Source organism: Sciurus vulgaris, assembly GCF_902686455.1.
Source record: "Sciurus vulgaris genome assembly, chromosome: 1".
Taxonomy (NCBI): domain Eukaryota; kingdom Metazoa; phylum Chordata; class Mammalia; order Rodentia; family Sciuridae; genus Sciurus; species Sciurus vulgaris.
The window spans coordinates 65,080,529-65,096,102 of NC_136461.1; the positions used below are offsets into that span (position 1 = coordinate 65,080,529).

Consider the following 15,574-nt stretch of genomic DNA (forward strand, 5'->3'; position numbering starts at 1 on the left):
GCGCGCGTCTGGGGAAGGTCTGGAAAAGCCAAAAGATCTCGAGTTCCAACTGACCCCGACCCTGTTCCCTTGGTCACCTGGTCCCCTAGTGGCTGTGGCCTCCGGGCGGCGTGCTCAGGGAAGAGCCGCGCTCTGGTGGCGGTGCTGCACGAAGGGGTGTGCCTGCGAGTTCTCAGCTAGCGCCAGTCCCCACCCCCGCATTCTGCGCCCGCCAGCGCAGCGTGACTGGCCGCCGCCGCAGACCTTGCTCCGGGAGGCGCGGAGCGCAGCGCGCAGAGCCGGGGAGGCGGGCGGGCGGGCTGCTGCCTGGCGTCCGCCGCGCTGTCCTCCCTCCTCCGCTCCCTCCGCCCCTCCCCTGGCAGTCGCGCTGCCTGGGAACCCGGGAAGCCGCCGCGCCGCTGCTCAGAGCCCGCAGCTCAGGAGCGGGGACCAGTACCCAAGTCGGGGCTACAGGAGCACGGACACCACAGCCCCTGGGGGATAGGCAGAGCAGGGCCCTGGTCTGGGCAGAGAGCGTGAGTGCGCTCGAGAGGTAGGGCTGCACCCGTGAGGCGCGGACCCCGCCAGTCCCAGCACCAGCCCCAGCCCAAGTGGCCGCAGCCCAGGAACCTCCCCGCCTGCGCCCCAAGGCACGCGTGGAACAACCATGAACACCAACGAAGCCAAGGAGTATCTGGCCCGGAGGGAAATCCCTCAGCTTTTCGAGGTAAGATGCTAGGGGGCAGGAGGAGCTGGAGAGAGAATCTCGGGCGGTTGCGGTGAGGTACTTGTGCCCTGTCACATCTTCCCCGTGCGGGGCACGGAAGTGAAGGCGCTTGCTTAGTCTCGCTCGCCCCGAGGGTAGTCACCTTTCCCGTGGGTTGCCGAGGTCGCTGTCGGATGGCTGGGCTTACAAGCCCGCCTCTCACAAATCAAGTTTCGGTCTCCAGACCCGGTTCTGAAAAGCAGACTGCCCCCTGCGCGCCCCTCAGATGCGGACACCCAGGGTGGGTTGCAGGAAGCGGCCTGGCCGCGCTCTCTGGGGACGAGAGGCAGTAAGGCCAGGTGAGTACATTGTCGCCCAGCACAGAACAAGGCAAAAACCAGAGGGGTCCAGAACCCTAGCCGTCTACGTGCTAAGGGTCTGGACCCCTGCAGGGAAGAAGAAGGTGGGCGAAAGCAGCCTTCCCCGGGGACAGCTTGGAGGAAAGGGATGAAGATGCAAAAACGAAGCCTAACCCATCAAGTGCAGCACTACCTCCCGGGTGGCAGGCACCCAATGCTGTTGTGCGCTTTCGGTGAATGAACTCCTGAGCACGTTTCCTTTCGCCTCGGAAGGAATGGTTTCCCTCGCTTGCCCGAGTAGCTGCAGCTTTCCCCATCGTTGGCCAACCCACCTAGAGACAGCGGGTCTGGGAGGGAGCGGCGAGACGGGCGTGACTCCTGTTGCTGTCCTCAGACCGCATCACAGCATCATCTGCACCAGGGACCTGGCAGGTGGGGGGACTTTGAGAATGTGAGAGAAGAGGCTTGAGAAATGAGCTAAAGGAACCTTGGTAATTCTAAACCACATCCTCTGTCGGATCGTTTTCTTTCTATTCTTCTCTTCATATTTGAATTTAAAAACATTCCTAAATCCTAAATGCTTTTGCTGACATTAAAAAAAAAAAGAAGAAGAAGAAAGAAAACAAAAAAGAATGGAACAGAGCCTAGCTTCACAGTAGGCAGAGCCCTGAAAGAAGAAATTCATTCACTGCAAACCTGGCCTCTCAATTAAAAAAAAAAATTTTTTTTAATTAAAAAAAATTTTTTAAATGATAGACTGATGAACTAAAAGTCATGAGTTTTTACTTTTCCTGTTTGGGGATTTGTTCTGTTAAGAGGAATTTAAAACACCACTTGGGGAAATAATTTTTGCCCCAATTCTCCCAAACTGTCTTTAAAATGGGCTGTCATAATTACAGATCTTCCTTTTCTCTCACCCTGTAAACTACTGTTTTCAGGTCAAGCCAAGATTTACAGGTAAACCATCCGCGGAGTTCAAACCTGGTCTGTTGAGCCCAAATCTAGCAAGTGTGTTATTCCTGTGTGAAAATAATCAGGTGGTATTAAGAGTGTTTGGGAATTTAAAGAGTTTTTGTTGTTGTTAATTTTCAAACAGTAAATATGGAGATGAAAAGCTGATAGGTTTTTAAAATCACAGGTGTTACTACTGAGATCAATTTTATTTCTACATACTAAAAATAATATGTAGGATTGCAAAATACTGATAAATAGTAGTCCTTTTTCTTTATAAATATGGGTACTGTTTTTCTTCCTTGATCGAAGGTAACCCCAGAGAATCTGGGTAGTTTGTTCATGAAAATCTATGCTACATATGAAAATAAGTAATTGCTGGTGTTCCTTGTTCAGGTTTGACTTTTCTGAATATAAATGGGACATTTTTAAGTAATGAGACCAGAAAAAGAAGACAACTTGCTTAGGTGAAATGCAGTATTAGTATACTTAGATTCAATCCTAGACAATAAGAAGATGGAAGGAGACTGCTGGTGACCTCAAAGGCTCCATCCTTCCAGTAAAATGCATCTGTACTGTGCACTGTACAAGCGGGAAGCAAAATCTGGCAGTATTCCATGTGATGAGTGTAGACAGCAAAACCAAATACTCTAGGTTTCTAAATTGGATTTTCTCCATCAAAACCACAATATTCTAGGTATGTGAAGTTCAACAATTAGGCATCTATTAAACCCTGAAATGTGGATATCAGACACCATTATAGGCCAAGCGACTGATGGTCGAATTTATATATCACCTAACAATTAGAAATAACTAACTGACCTTTTCAGAATTTTTCCAGATTTGACACATCACTTGGGCTAAATGAGATAATGGTATATCTCGAGTAGTTCATGTATGAAATACATTTCCATTTTTAGATTAATTTTTTCAAAAAAATTACTTTTTCCAGATTTCATCATGAATTCTAAATTCTTTATAACTTTACGTGATCCATTTTGATCTTGTACCTTAGAACAGAGCTTTGGCAATTAATTTGAATACTGTGGAAAGTCAAAATAGACTATTCGAGTTCTCAAAATATTAATTCAGAGTCTGAATGATAATGTTTGCTGGTTAACTTTAATTCGTGATAGTGGCTGGCTATTAGAAGAGAAGACCGAGGAGTGGAACCCATTGTCTCCTTTTAAATATGTATGCCCTTTGGAGGGTCACTTTTGTTTGGAAAGCTAGAAATGTACATTTCCCAGTCAGGAAAACTTCAATTGATTATGTTCCCCTATTTTAGGCATTAGTAAAAGTCAAAACCCAAAGACCTGACCTTGAGTGATTCATATTGTACTTGGATTATGAATGGGGCACAGAGAATCTGGTATTTTATGATATTTTTGCAGGCTGCACAGAAGCAATGTATAGGGTTTGGAATCAGAAACTGAGTTGGAATCCTGGGCCTATGAGTCTATAGCTGAGTAAACTTGAGCAAGTCACTAACATTTACTACTCTAAAAAATAGGGCATCTATATCCAGTTTGTGTTGAGATCTATGCTGTATCCAGACATAGCAGTTTATCTTCCCAGATTCTTCCTATACAATGAGCCAGAACCAGAAAAATCAATATAAAAAGACCTCTGTATCTTTTATGCTCCAGTTTACCCATTGCATTCTCAGCCCTGTGTAGCATTATTATCCTCATTTTTTAGAGTAGTAGCTTATAGTTTAGAAGAGACAAGCAACACAGCAGCCAGTGTTTTTAGTATAAATAACAAGTATGATGTTTTATGCTGGGGACCATGGAACACAGAAGAAGGGGACCACAGGTCAACCTAGGGTCTCAGGAAGCACTTCCTGATAATAACGATGATGGTAATATCTCATCCCACTAACAGTTGTGGAGCTTACTACCTGTCAGGTATTTACTATGCATGGTACAAATATTGTATTTTTTAAATTCTTTACAATCCCTATAAGGTAGATATTATTACATCCATTTTACGGAAGAAACTGGGACTTGGAGACTTAAAGGATGAGGAGTAAGATAAAACCTCAGGCATTTTTACATCCTGCATTTCATCTCACTTTGATAGGACTCATCTATTCTAAACTATATAGTTACCTGAATTATTTAAAAGGCAGAGAATGCTGAGCTGAAATGATCTGGTCAAGAACTTAAGGGATTACCCTAATTGTGCAATTTCAACTTTTTTAAAATTAAAAGATAAACATAAAGAGCAAAACAAACGAGAATTCAGAGATGGGACATAGCAGTATTTTATTGAAGGTGGATTTAAAACATATTTTATTTATATATATTTTGTTGTATTTCAGAGCCTTTTGAATGGACTGATGTGTTCTAAGCCAGAAGACCCAGTAGAGTATTTGGAAAGTTGTTTACAGAAAGTGAAGGAACTAGGTGGCTGTGACAAGGTGAAGTGGGATACATTTGTCAGCCAGGAGAAGAAGATCTTACCTCCACTAAATGGAGGACAGTCACGAAGATCCTTCCTAAGAAATGGTAATGTATATGTAGAATAATAGACAGTTTGCAGGTAGAGTGGTTCTCTTTAAAACATGCCATATGGACTGTAAGCAGTAATTTATAAATGCCTTGAAGGCTATGAAGCCCTGGAACATGATTAATCTCTTTCTGCTACTAATGCTAATCGCCTCCATGATAAGACAAACAAAATTACATACCATCGTCCAGCAAATTGCTAAAGACTTAATGAAATTTTGTATTACTGACTTTGTTATTTTGCAAAATGAATTACATTTAAAACCAATGGATTTATTTTAAATTGCAAGTAAGCTTTTCCCAAATACATGAGTAGAATACTGATAAAATTGGTAGTTATTACACAACCATTCACCATTTGTCATTAGCTAGAAAGAGATTTAGCTTATTAATATATTTCCAAGTCCAGAGCTCATATGAATGCATCTGCATAGATGAATGTAAAGTTTATGCTAGTTAATTCAATAAGGATTTGTTAGGCAGCTATCCAATGCAATGTATTACAGTAGGCATGTGGGTGCTGTAAAAAGGAGAAGAAATACACTTGTTTCAATTTTAGGAGTAATTTATAATTAGGAACTGGAGCTTTGTTCAAGAAGATTGGTTGGTATTTCTTTTTAAAATATGTACTTATCAAAATCATGAGTTGGACAGGAGCCAATTGGCCCTTTAGGCTCTAGATGGGTTGTGATGTATAATAGTTTTTAAAAAGTAGAATCAATTCCAATCAGGGGAGACAAATTCTTTTCTAGTGGCCAAGATCATTATGTTTCCAAAACTTTAACTATTTTTAAAAATTATACCACAAAAAGTTTTCAGCTAAACCAACAAAATTTGAAGTGGAGATAATTCTATTCGCAATTAATATGTAGAGGAAATAAACCTTAGTTTGTTTAACCTTATTCAGTGATGACCCACTTAGATTTTATTTGAATGTGGTGTGGGAAAAAGTTATGGTGTGCTAAGTTTTAAGAAGCACAAGCAGATGAAAAGTAGAAATACCATTTCCTCAGAAACAGTGCTAAAAGGCAGGAGAGTCCTTTCCTGTCTATGCAGGAATCAATGCTAGGTAATGCCAGGTTTTACTGAAAGGTGATATGACTCCCTACCAAATTTTCCAATGTCATTGAAGAACAACTGAGATATCTGATGTTGTTATTTAAAACTAACTTCAGAATCTCAAATGTTTTAACAATCCCCCCCAAACAAGAAATAATTAGAAAATAATTTGCTGTGACCATAAGGTAATAAGATTAGTGCTCAGAAGTTAAGCATGGTGGCACATGCATGTGATACCACCTTCTTAGGAGGTGGAGGCAGGAGGATTACAAATTCAAGGCTATTCTGGGCAATTTAGTAGGACTGTGTATCAAAATAAAAAGTAAAAAGGGCTGGGAACATAGCTCAGTGGTGAAGTACCACAGGGTTCAATCCCCAATACCAATAATAATAATTAATAATAATAATAATAATTAGCTCTCAGAATTAACAGTTGACCTCATCACTGTACAAGGTTTCTCATAACAATCCATCTTAGATAGATGGTAAAACATCCCTCACTACATAATAAACCATGTCATTATGGTAAGTCCTAAGGTTGAGGTCATGTCTTCATGTGCTTACAAAAATTAAATTTGCTCTGAATGTTTCCATTTTTTATTTTTATTCTTCCCATAGAGTTTACTCTTAGACCCAGTTCCTGACTAATAACAGGTGTCACTTTCAAGTTGAAAAATTTACTCTTTATAAATCATGAGGTTTCTGGTTCACTAAGAACAGTGTAGTTACAGAGTATGGAGTAAACAGAATTGGAGTTTGGGGGCCCAATTCAAACTGCATACACACAGTTTAGATTTGGTACCTCTGTGGTCTGCAGTCACCAGAGTAACTTTAGCCAGTTACTGCAATAGCACACTTTGTACATTATTGCTTTGGGGTGAGCAAAAATATATTTTAGTGGGCTTTTAAAGTTTATACACCTCCCCAAATGGCTAGCTTACTTCCTGAGGTGTTATCATGCTCATAGAATCTGGCCCAATGTTAAAGACATACTTCATGCCCTTGTTAGATCAAGTAAGGTAAAAATGGGGACTCTTTTCCTAAATCTTAAAGCACTATTAAAACTTCAGATATTTCTGGATTTAGTCTAAGATATTTTTAAATTTTAAGAATTAAATCTAAGCGGTTATGACCTTCAGTTATTGACAAGCTGCTTTCAGACTGGGTATAAAAAGTACAGGCAATACAATTAAGCCTTGATACTGCTTCTTGGCTGGATGGATAATACATGGACACTAGGCAGGCTAAGTGTGTACTAGAGAACAGTGAGGACTAAACCAGAGAAGAGAACAAGGCAGTCGAGTAGAAACTTTAGAAAAATGTTGTGCTGAACATCTATGGGATTGTTTGGGGTTCACAAATAACCACTTTGGAACTCCTGAGGTAGTAAGATAAACTAATATGGCAGGTTTAACTCATCAAAATAAAATTGCTTGTTAATTTTAGCATTTCCATACCTTCTAATGCTTTACCAGATTTCAAGCCAGAGGTCTTTTCATTAATAATCAAATAGAACCTTTCTATGTATTAGGGTGACAAGAAAGTTACATTCTACTGTCCTATTACTAGAATATGTGCTATAAGATAGAAATTGTTTTCTAAACTGATTTATCCTGTAATAATAAAATTTTATTTTATGAAACACTTTACACATTTGTGCTTTGTTAGTTTTAGCTATAATTTGTGCTCTAGGTTATGAAATTCAACAAAATTGCTAACTTCCCAGTAACTTTAAAAAAATGATGATTTTCAAAAATAGGTGATTCATGAGAGTTTTGCAAAAATATTGATGTAGATAAGCTAACATATAATTATCCCAAAAAGTGTTCTATGACATAAAACATTTTCATTACCTAAGCATATTGCTTTCCTAAATTAGAACATAATAAAGCAAAGATGAATTATTGACTAACAGTTCTTTAACATGTTGAATGTAAGATAAGCATCCTTTTTTCCTGCCATATACATATAACTGAACAGATAATAATCTACGAATAAGAATTCTAGTTGCAAACTACCATAGATATCTTCTGGAATATCTCGTTGTCATATTCAACATGTTGAAAACCAAATACACGCTTTTTGCATTAAAACTGCCACTCACATCTCCTTTTCCTATTTCCATGAAATCAGTCAGTGCATCAGTTGTGCAATAAAATAAGCATTTCCTGAGATGACTATGTGCCAGATATTCTTTTAGGACTCATTGTAGCCATCAAAAAAGAACAGACATGGCACCTGCCCTCAGGGAGCTTACAATACGGCAGTGAAATCAGGCATTAAAAATATAATTCCTATAGCAATGAGTGCTACAGAAAATACCATATGATGTGAACTGGACCAGTGAGCTGAATAGTGAACTGGATCCAGCCTAGGTTCAAGGTAAGTGTCGTGTGAGAAGAGATGTGCTAGTACTTGAGAGAAAGTTGAGTGTGTGATGAATGGAGAAGGACAGAGGAGATTGAAAGAGTGCCTGGGAACAGGAACAGAAGTTCCTGAGGTTGAAAAAGATGTGATATGGTCAGGAGTAAAAGAAGTCCAGTAGTTCTGGAACAGAAGATAGGGCAGAAGAATAATACTACATGAAATGCAGATTTTTGGAAATTGTTGGTGAACCATCATCCCCTTTCATTTCTTGTATACTGAACCATGTATTTACATGCTGTCTCTCATTTCCATTTCCCTTACTACTACTCTGGTCCAAGCCCTCATTTCTCACCTGTGCATTACTTCAATAGCCTCCTACCTGCTGCTCTTCTGCTTAGTCTTTCTCTACCAAAATCTGTTCTAGCCACCATGAGATTAAGTTTCCTAAAATTGTGTGTCCCTCACCCGAGAACCTCTGCTGGATTTTTTTTTTTTTATCTTTTACAGACTGTATTTTGATTCACTGTACACAAATGGGGTGCATCATTTCATTTCTATGGTTGTACACGATGTAGATTCATACCATTCGTGTAATCATACATGTACATAGGGTAATGATGTCTGTCTCATTCCACCATTTTTCATATCCCCACCTCTCATTTCCCTCTATATAATCTAAAGTTCCTCCATTCTTCTCTTACCCTCCACCCCCACCCCCATTATATAATCATCATCCACTTATCAAGGGAAAACATTCAGCCTTTGGTTTTTGGGGATTGGCTTATTTCACTTATTGATATTCTCCAATTCCATCCATTTATCTACAAATGCCATAATATTGGTCTTCTTTCTTAATATACATAATATTCCACTATGTATATATACCACAATTTCTTTACCTGTTCATCTGTTGAAGGGAATCTAGGTTGGTTCCACAATCTAGCTATTGTGAATTGCTCTGCTATAAACATTGATGTGGCTCTGCTGAATTTATAACAGATGAAAGCTAAACCTTTTACCTTGACATTCAATGCTCTTCACGCTATGGCCACACTCTACCTACCCATCTAATCTTCTGGGTTTTCTCTATAGAAAACTATATCAGCAAGGTGTTCTCTTTGTTATGGATGCAACAAATGTTTATTGGACACTGGATACCTGTCATAGTACTAGATGCCAGGGATGCAGAGTTCTAAATGATAGGTAAGGTCCCTGCTATTGTGGAACTTCTAATCTAGTAGAAGAAAAACCATGAATAATTTAGAAAATTCTCAATTGGTGAAGAGCATTGGAGTGATAGCCTTGAGATTCACTGGGTGGCTACACTAGATTAAAAAGTCAGTAAAGTGCTCTTACAAGAGGAGGCATTTAAGCTGAGGTGAATGACAACCAGTCAGCCAGGGGACCAACAGAGGAGGAACATTTCAGGCAATAGATTGGAGGGGTACATGTGGAAGCAGGCAGTGCAATCAAGAATCTGTTTCAGTAGTCCAAGTAAAAGATGGTAGTAGAGATGGAGAAAAGAACATATATGTGGAATATGGTTTAGTGATGAATTCTATGGGAATAGATGTGAAAAGTGAGAGGAGAGTAATCAAGGATAACACTTAGAGTTTGGCCTTGTGTTGGCTAAAGCAACTGAACTTCAAGCCAGATCAGGTTGCTGTGGCCAGTGCCTTTCCCAGCATTTTCTGCGGACTATCCACTGTCATCTGTAGACTCCTACTCCTTTCATGAAACGAAACTGAGCCCAGTGGGGTGGTGATCAACGGTCTCATTTAGTTTATCGACAGAGAATGGAAAGATCTGACTGATACTCCTGAGGAGATGTGAGCATTATGCTCTGTTTAAATACAGTAGCCACCCTAGTAGAACCCCTCATGGAAAGCCAGGTGATTTCTTTTCTTCTTTGTGCAGGGGCTGTTTGGGTAGTTAGGGCTTCTCTGTGCCTCCTGAGATACTGACACATGGGGTGAAGAACATGGGCCATGAACTATGTATTGACAATTGCCTGATCTGGGCTTATCAGGTCTGGTTTCTGGTCCTGTTGGATATGTCAGCTGTATTTCTGAATCTTGGTATTGTGCCCACCAACTGAAATAAACTTTCTAGATTTTATCTCTGCATTTTTCTTTCAAAATTCTAGTCCTACCTCTTTTGGAAGTCCTTTTCTACCACTCCAGCCCAAGAGGATTTACCCATTCATTTATCTACTGTGGTATTTACCATGAGAGGTTTTCATTTTAGCAGTTCTACCTAGTGTGCACACAGCTATCAAATATAAGCATATGAGATCCAGTTTATAAGCACTGAAGAGACAAGATGACATCTTATTCTTCTACTGAATCACCCTCAATACATTAACATGCCTGTCAATAAATGGCACATATGTGCTACTGTCATAGATATAAATTTAAATCATCATATTTACATCTTTAAGTCAATTAAATTAAATATAATAAATACTGGGAAAATAAAAGTAAATGATCTTGAAAACATTCCACATATAGAAATTGCTTGCACCTGTCCACCTGACTTGCAACAGCACCCTAACTTTTTGTTCATTATGCCACCAAACCATTCCACTGGACCTCCAGGGTTCCTAGATCATAGTGAGTACACATATATTTATAGAATGAATGAAATGTATGATGCATAAGCACTGGCTGCATGGGCAACTGCAAATGGTTTTGTACTGCACAACTTTTGAAAACACATTTTGCAGAGGCTAGGATATATACAACCTACTAAGCAAGACTAGGCAGTGTCTGAGAAGGTCCCTCTAGGTTGGGAGGGGGGTGGCCAAGTCCAGTTCAATGTTTTTTTTACAAATAAAGTTTTATTGGAACACTTATTTGTTTACATATTGTATATGACTGCATTCATGCTACCATGACTGAGTGGAGTACAAGATCACCTAACTCTCAGAGTGCAAAATATTGGCTGTCTAGCCTTCACAAAAAAGTTTGCTGACCACTTAGAAAGTCTCATTAATAAAATTCCTCTACTCTTAGGTTAAATATGAGAAGTATTTTATTATGCTTTTTTTCCTTTTCAAAGTTGTCTTACTCTTTTGCAGTAATGCCTGAAAATTCAAACTTTCCATATCGGCGGTATGATCGGCTCCCTCCAATCCATCAATTCTCCATAGAAAGTGACACGGATCTCTCTGAGACTGCAGAGTTAATTGAGGAGTATGAGGTTTTTGATCCTACCAGACCTCGTCCAAAAATCATTCTTGTTATAGGTATGAGAACAGAAAGCAAAATTCTCCACTACTGCTAACTTTGTTTATATTTTTACTTTTCAAAAAATGACAATTATGTATCATATTTGAAGTGCTTAGTTGGATAATGACAAGGCATAGAAAAAAATCCAAGGGACAGTAAATGGAAATATTTTTAGAATAATTTTTAATAAAACATAAATTGTCATGATTGTATCACCTAATGCCTATTGAATTTTCTTAGATTTCCATTACAATGTCATAGCAATTCTTTATAATGAATTCAAAGCATCTCTTCAAAATTTACTGCTCTGTGGTTTTATTTATCTAATCTTTAATAAAAATAACTGAGTACATTAGATGTTTTCTAAATATGATGTTTTTTCCCTTTAAATCAGCAAATTGAAATTTTATTCACTATTAACTTTAGAGGGAAAAATAAATAATAATATGTTGGCAGGGATTCATATAAATGAGCTACCTTATGGCAAACTGGTACCTACAATAAAATCTGTTTCCATGTGATTAGACAATCAAATAAAGAGAACAGTGTTTGCTTATTAGCCAAAATAACAAAGATAACCATTCATTTAAAAAATTGCCTCTGTGAATCTTATGTTGAATATAAAAAATATCAGCCTGATGACATTTCATAAGGAATAATGAAAATGTTTTAAGTAGTTTGCAAAATGCATTTTTTCTCACTCTTGTAAATTCTAACTTTCTCAAAATCTATGAAAATCATGAAGAACCCTGTGTAGCATGTGTAGTCATTATATCAGTTTCAATTTGACTGGGCTTTCATGGAGATGATCAAAAGCAAATATCTAGTGGGAAATGTTCAAAGCTGTTCTAACCAGTAAATATGAATAGAGAACTAAATGTATATAGCCCCCATGCAGAGAAGTAGTGCTCTGGAGAACATAGTGAAGATGCCAACTAGGATAAAAGCATGCACATAAACAATTGAGCTACAGCTAGAACTTAGGTTGACCAAACTAGAGGAGTGAAATTTGTACATTGCAAAGTGAAATGACAAATATATTTCTCCCTGAATTGTTGACAATATTGCAGGAAGAGGGTTAAAAATCAGCTGGGGATGTAGTAGCTCTATAGAGACTGCCTAGTAGGTACAAGACCCTGGGTTTTATCCCAGGGCATTGCAAATAAGCAAACAAGCCAAAGCAACATCAACAACAACAAACAGAGCAAGAAAAGGCAGAAGAAATCAGCTCTCAAAAAAAGTCAAAATAGGGCTGGGGTTGAGACTCAGGAGTTGAGTGCTTGTCTAGCATGTGTAAGGCACTCGATTTGATCCTCAGCACTACATAACAATAAATCAATAATTTATAGGTATTGTGCCCATCTACAACTAAAAAAAATATTTTTAAAGTCAAAATATTCTTATGGCTTATGATAGTCAAAATTATGCCATAAATCTCTGTTTTAGGAAATAGAATACTTTTCTGTGTCTAGAAATTTGGGGTTCTTACCTAGAAGACAAGTAAATAACTAAAAGAGAGCTACAGGTAAAGTGTAATGGAATTCTCTTACCATTGCATGGTTTAAAGGTGGATTGAATACATTCCTTCAATTTTGTTTTCCTTGTTACTATTAGTAAAGTTATTGGTGATTATAAATAAGATGAACAAATGAAAGTTTGATTGTCCATGAAAATGATATAAGACCAAGTTTCTCTTGTGTAAAATGGCACATACATAATTTTTTGTGCATTGTGAATTTTACGTGAAAATGACTAAAATATTTCAATAAATGAAATTTTTGGAGAAGGTATAAAACCATCAAATCTCTCCCACTTTACAGTTGTTTTTTGTTTGGTGAAAGCAACTTGCTCCTTTAGGATTTGATGCTGATTACATACTTACATGCTGTACATTTTGCATATTAAAAGAGTGATACAGAACCAATAAGTATAAATAATATTTAAATGATTGAGACAAGGGAGGGAAAGGCAATTCTTAATTTTTCTAAGAAAACTAGAGCAATTTTAAGACTTTCTGGAGAATTGCAAAATAATTGTACCTGAATCTCACAAATTTTTATTCCATCCAGAAAAATGTATGTGGGGAAATTTACAGAGGCCTACATAGTATTACATTTAAATAAACAAAATTTCCCTTCTGGCACTACAGATTTTTTATTTTAACTTGGCCTTCTTGGTATAGATATAAGTTCCCGTTATGTTAATGTAATCATAAAATCTCAGAGTTGAAGAAACAGCATATATCCCATTTGTTTACAATAAAAAAAAAGTTCAAGATAAAATATCAGAAAATGCAAGCCAATATAGAAAGGAAAAAGGAAAATGTTTATAAAATAAAGGTTTAATTTACAAAAAAATAATCTCAGAGTTGATATCAATACTAATTAGAGATAAGTAGAACAAAACAGCTCATTTTGGCTTTAGAGAGAAGGAAATAAAATTAATTTGTTAGGAAGTTTCAGTAATCAAATTCATCCAATACATTAATGCTATTTTCTGTCAATTCTGTCAGTCTTATTTTTTGTCGTTGTTGTCTGCTGTTGCCTCCATTATTTAACAAAATAAAAATTTTTCCTTGAAGTTTCCATAACTTTCTCGAAGTATTTGATTTTTTTAAATTCAAAGGAATTTGTAGGTTCTGAATTTGACGGTTTCTGAGATCAAGTGATCAAGTGTGGAAATACCTATATTCCGAATTTTGCTTTTTCAGATTAAATCCAATTGCATTTGTCAATGGTGTTGGTCATGTGATTTTTTTTTCAAGCCAATCCTTGAATTGCCTCTGGTCATAGGCCAAAAGCAGCTATTTGGAACCAAAACTTACTTTTTTTTTTTTTTTTTTTTTTGTACCAGGGATTGAGACAGGGTTTCACTAAGTTCCTTAGAGCCTCACTAAGTTGCTGAGGCTTGCTTTGAACTTGTGATCCTCCTGCTTCAGCCTCCTGAGCCACTGGGATTATAGGTGTGCACCACCACACCTGGCTCAGAACTTACTTTTGAATTTCAAAGAATTTAATCTAATAGAAGCAGAGTTAGTTTATGATATTAAGTCTACTCAGAGAGAAGGCATGTTATCTTAGAAAGAATGGTCAAATATGTTAACAAATTCTTATACTAAGTTTAATAAAGCAATAAAAAAGTGAATGCTAGATTTAATTTGGTGCATTGTTTGGTTCTGGGGCTCAAAAATGGTTCTGTTGTATTAGTTGATCTTAGAATTCTGCTAGCCAAATCTGCACACTCTGAAATTTTCTTTACAAAAGAAGGAACAGTCTGCGACTGGGGTTTTAGCTCAGTGGTAGAATGCTTGCCTGGCATGTGTGGGGCACTGGGTTCGATCTTCAGCACCACATTAAAAATAAATAAATAAAATAAAGGTATTGTGTCCAGCTACAACTAAAAAAAACTTTTTTTAAAAGGGACCTTTCTGTTTTACTTATATTATTTGAAAGAATAAAAAATACTTATTAAATGCTTAGATATAAAACAGCTTTAACATACAAAAACTTTGGTATTAGTAGGAAAAATATGAATTCACTTTTTAAAATTTTATTATTATTCTCTTTTAAAATTTTTTATTTGTTCTAATTAGTTATATATGACAGTAGAATGCATTTATAATTTATAATTTCTCATTTTTCTGATTTACATATTGTAGGATCACATCAGTCATACATGTACCTGAGATAATAATGTGTGTTTCACTCTACTATCTTTCCTGCCCCCATACCCCTTCCTCTACCTTCACTCCCCTCTACCTAAAGTAACTCTATTCTTCCCTAGCATGCCCCCCACCTTATTGTGAATTAGCATCCACATATGAGAGAAAGCATTTCGCCTTTGGTTTTTTGAGTTTGGCTTATTTCACTTAGCATGCTATTCTCTAACTCCATCCATTTACCAACAAATGCCATAATTTCATTCTTCTTTAAAACTGAGTAATATTCCATCATATATATATACCACATTCTTTATCAATTCATTTCAATATTGCTTAATAATTATAACTATGTTTCAATGAATATTACCAAAACACTTCATTACTTATTAGGCATTGAATTTTTAAAATATATTTTTGTTGATGCATTATAATTATACATAATATTGGAATTCATTATGCCATATTTGTACAAGGAAATAATATAATTTGAACAATCTCCTTCCCCATTACTTTCCTTTTCCTCTCCTCCACTCTCCCCATATGCTTGCTCTACTGATCTCCTTTCTATTGTTATTATTATTTTTATTTTTATTAATTAGTGAATTATAATATACAAGCAGGATTCATTATAGTATGTTCATACATGGATGTAGCAAAATTTGGTAGATTTTATATCCTGATACTTCCCCATTTCCTGTCTTCTTCCCTCCATCTTGATCTCTTTCCTTTACTCTATTGATCTCCTTTCT

General features: G+C 37.3%; 1 protein-coding gene across 3 annotated transcripts in view; it reads left to right on the forward strand.

Moving 5' to 3' along the window:
• The first annotated feature begins 207 nt into the window (after nt 1–207).
• AK5 (adenylate kinase 5) overlaps nt 208–15,574 on the forward strand; it is a 265,354-nt gene continuing 249,987 nt past the window's right edge. Inside the window, exons 1-3 of one of the 3 annotated variants that reach the window (XM_079129025.1) lie at nt 208–706; nt 4,322–4,508; nt 11,014–11,181. In XM_079129025.1, the coding sequence (XP_078985151.1) occupies nt 647–706; nt 4,322–4,508; nt 11,014–11,181 (415 nt within the window). In that variant the 5' untranslated portion in view covers nt 208–646. The remainder of the gene's footprint in view (nt 707–4,321; nt 4,509–11,013; nt 11,182–15,574) is intronic. The other 2 variants (XM_079129024.1, XM_079129023.1) reach the window with 2 other exon arrangements.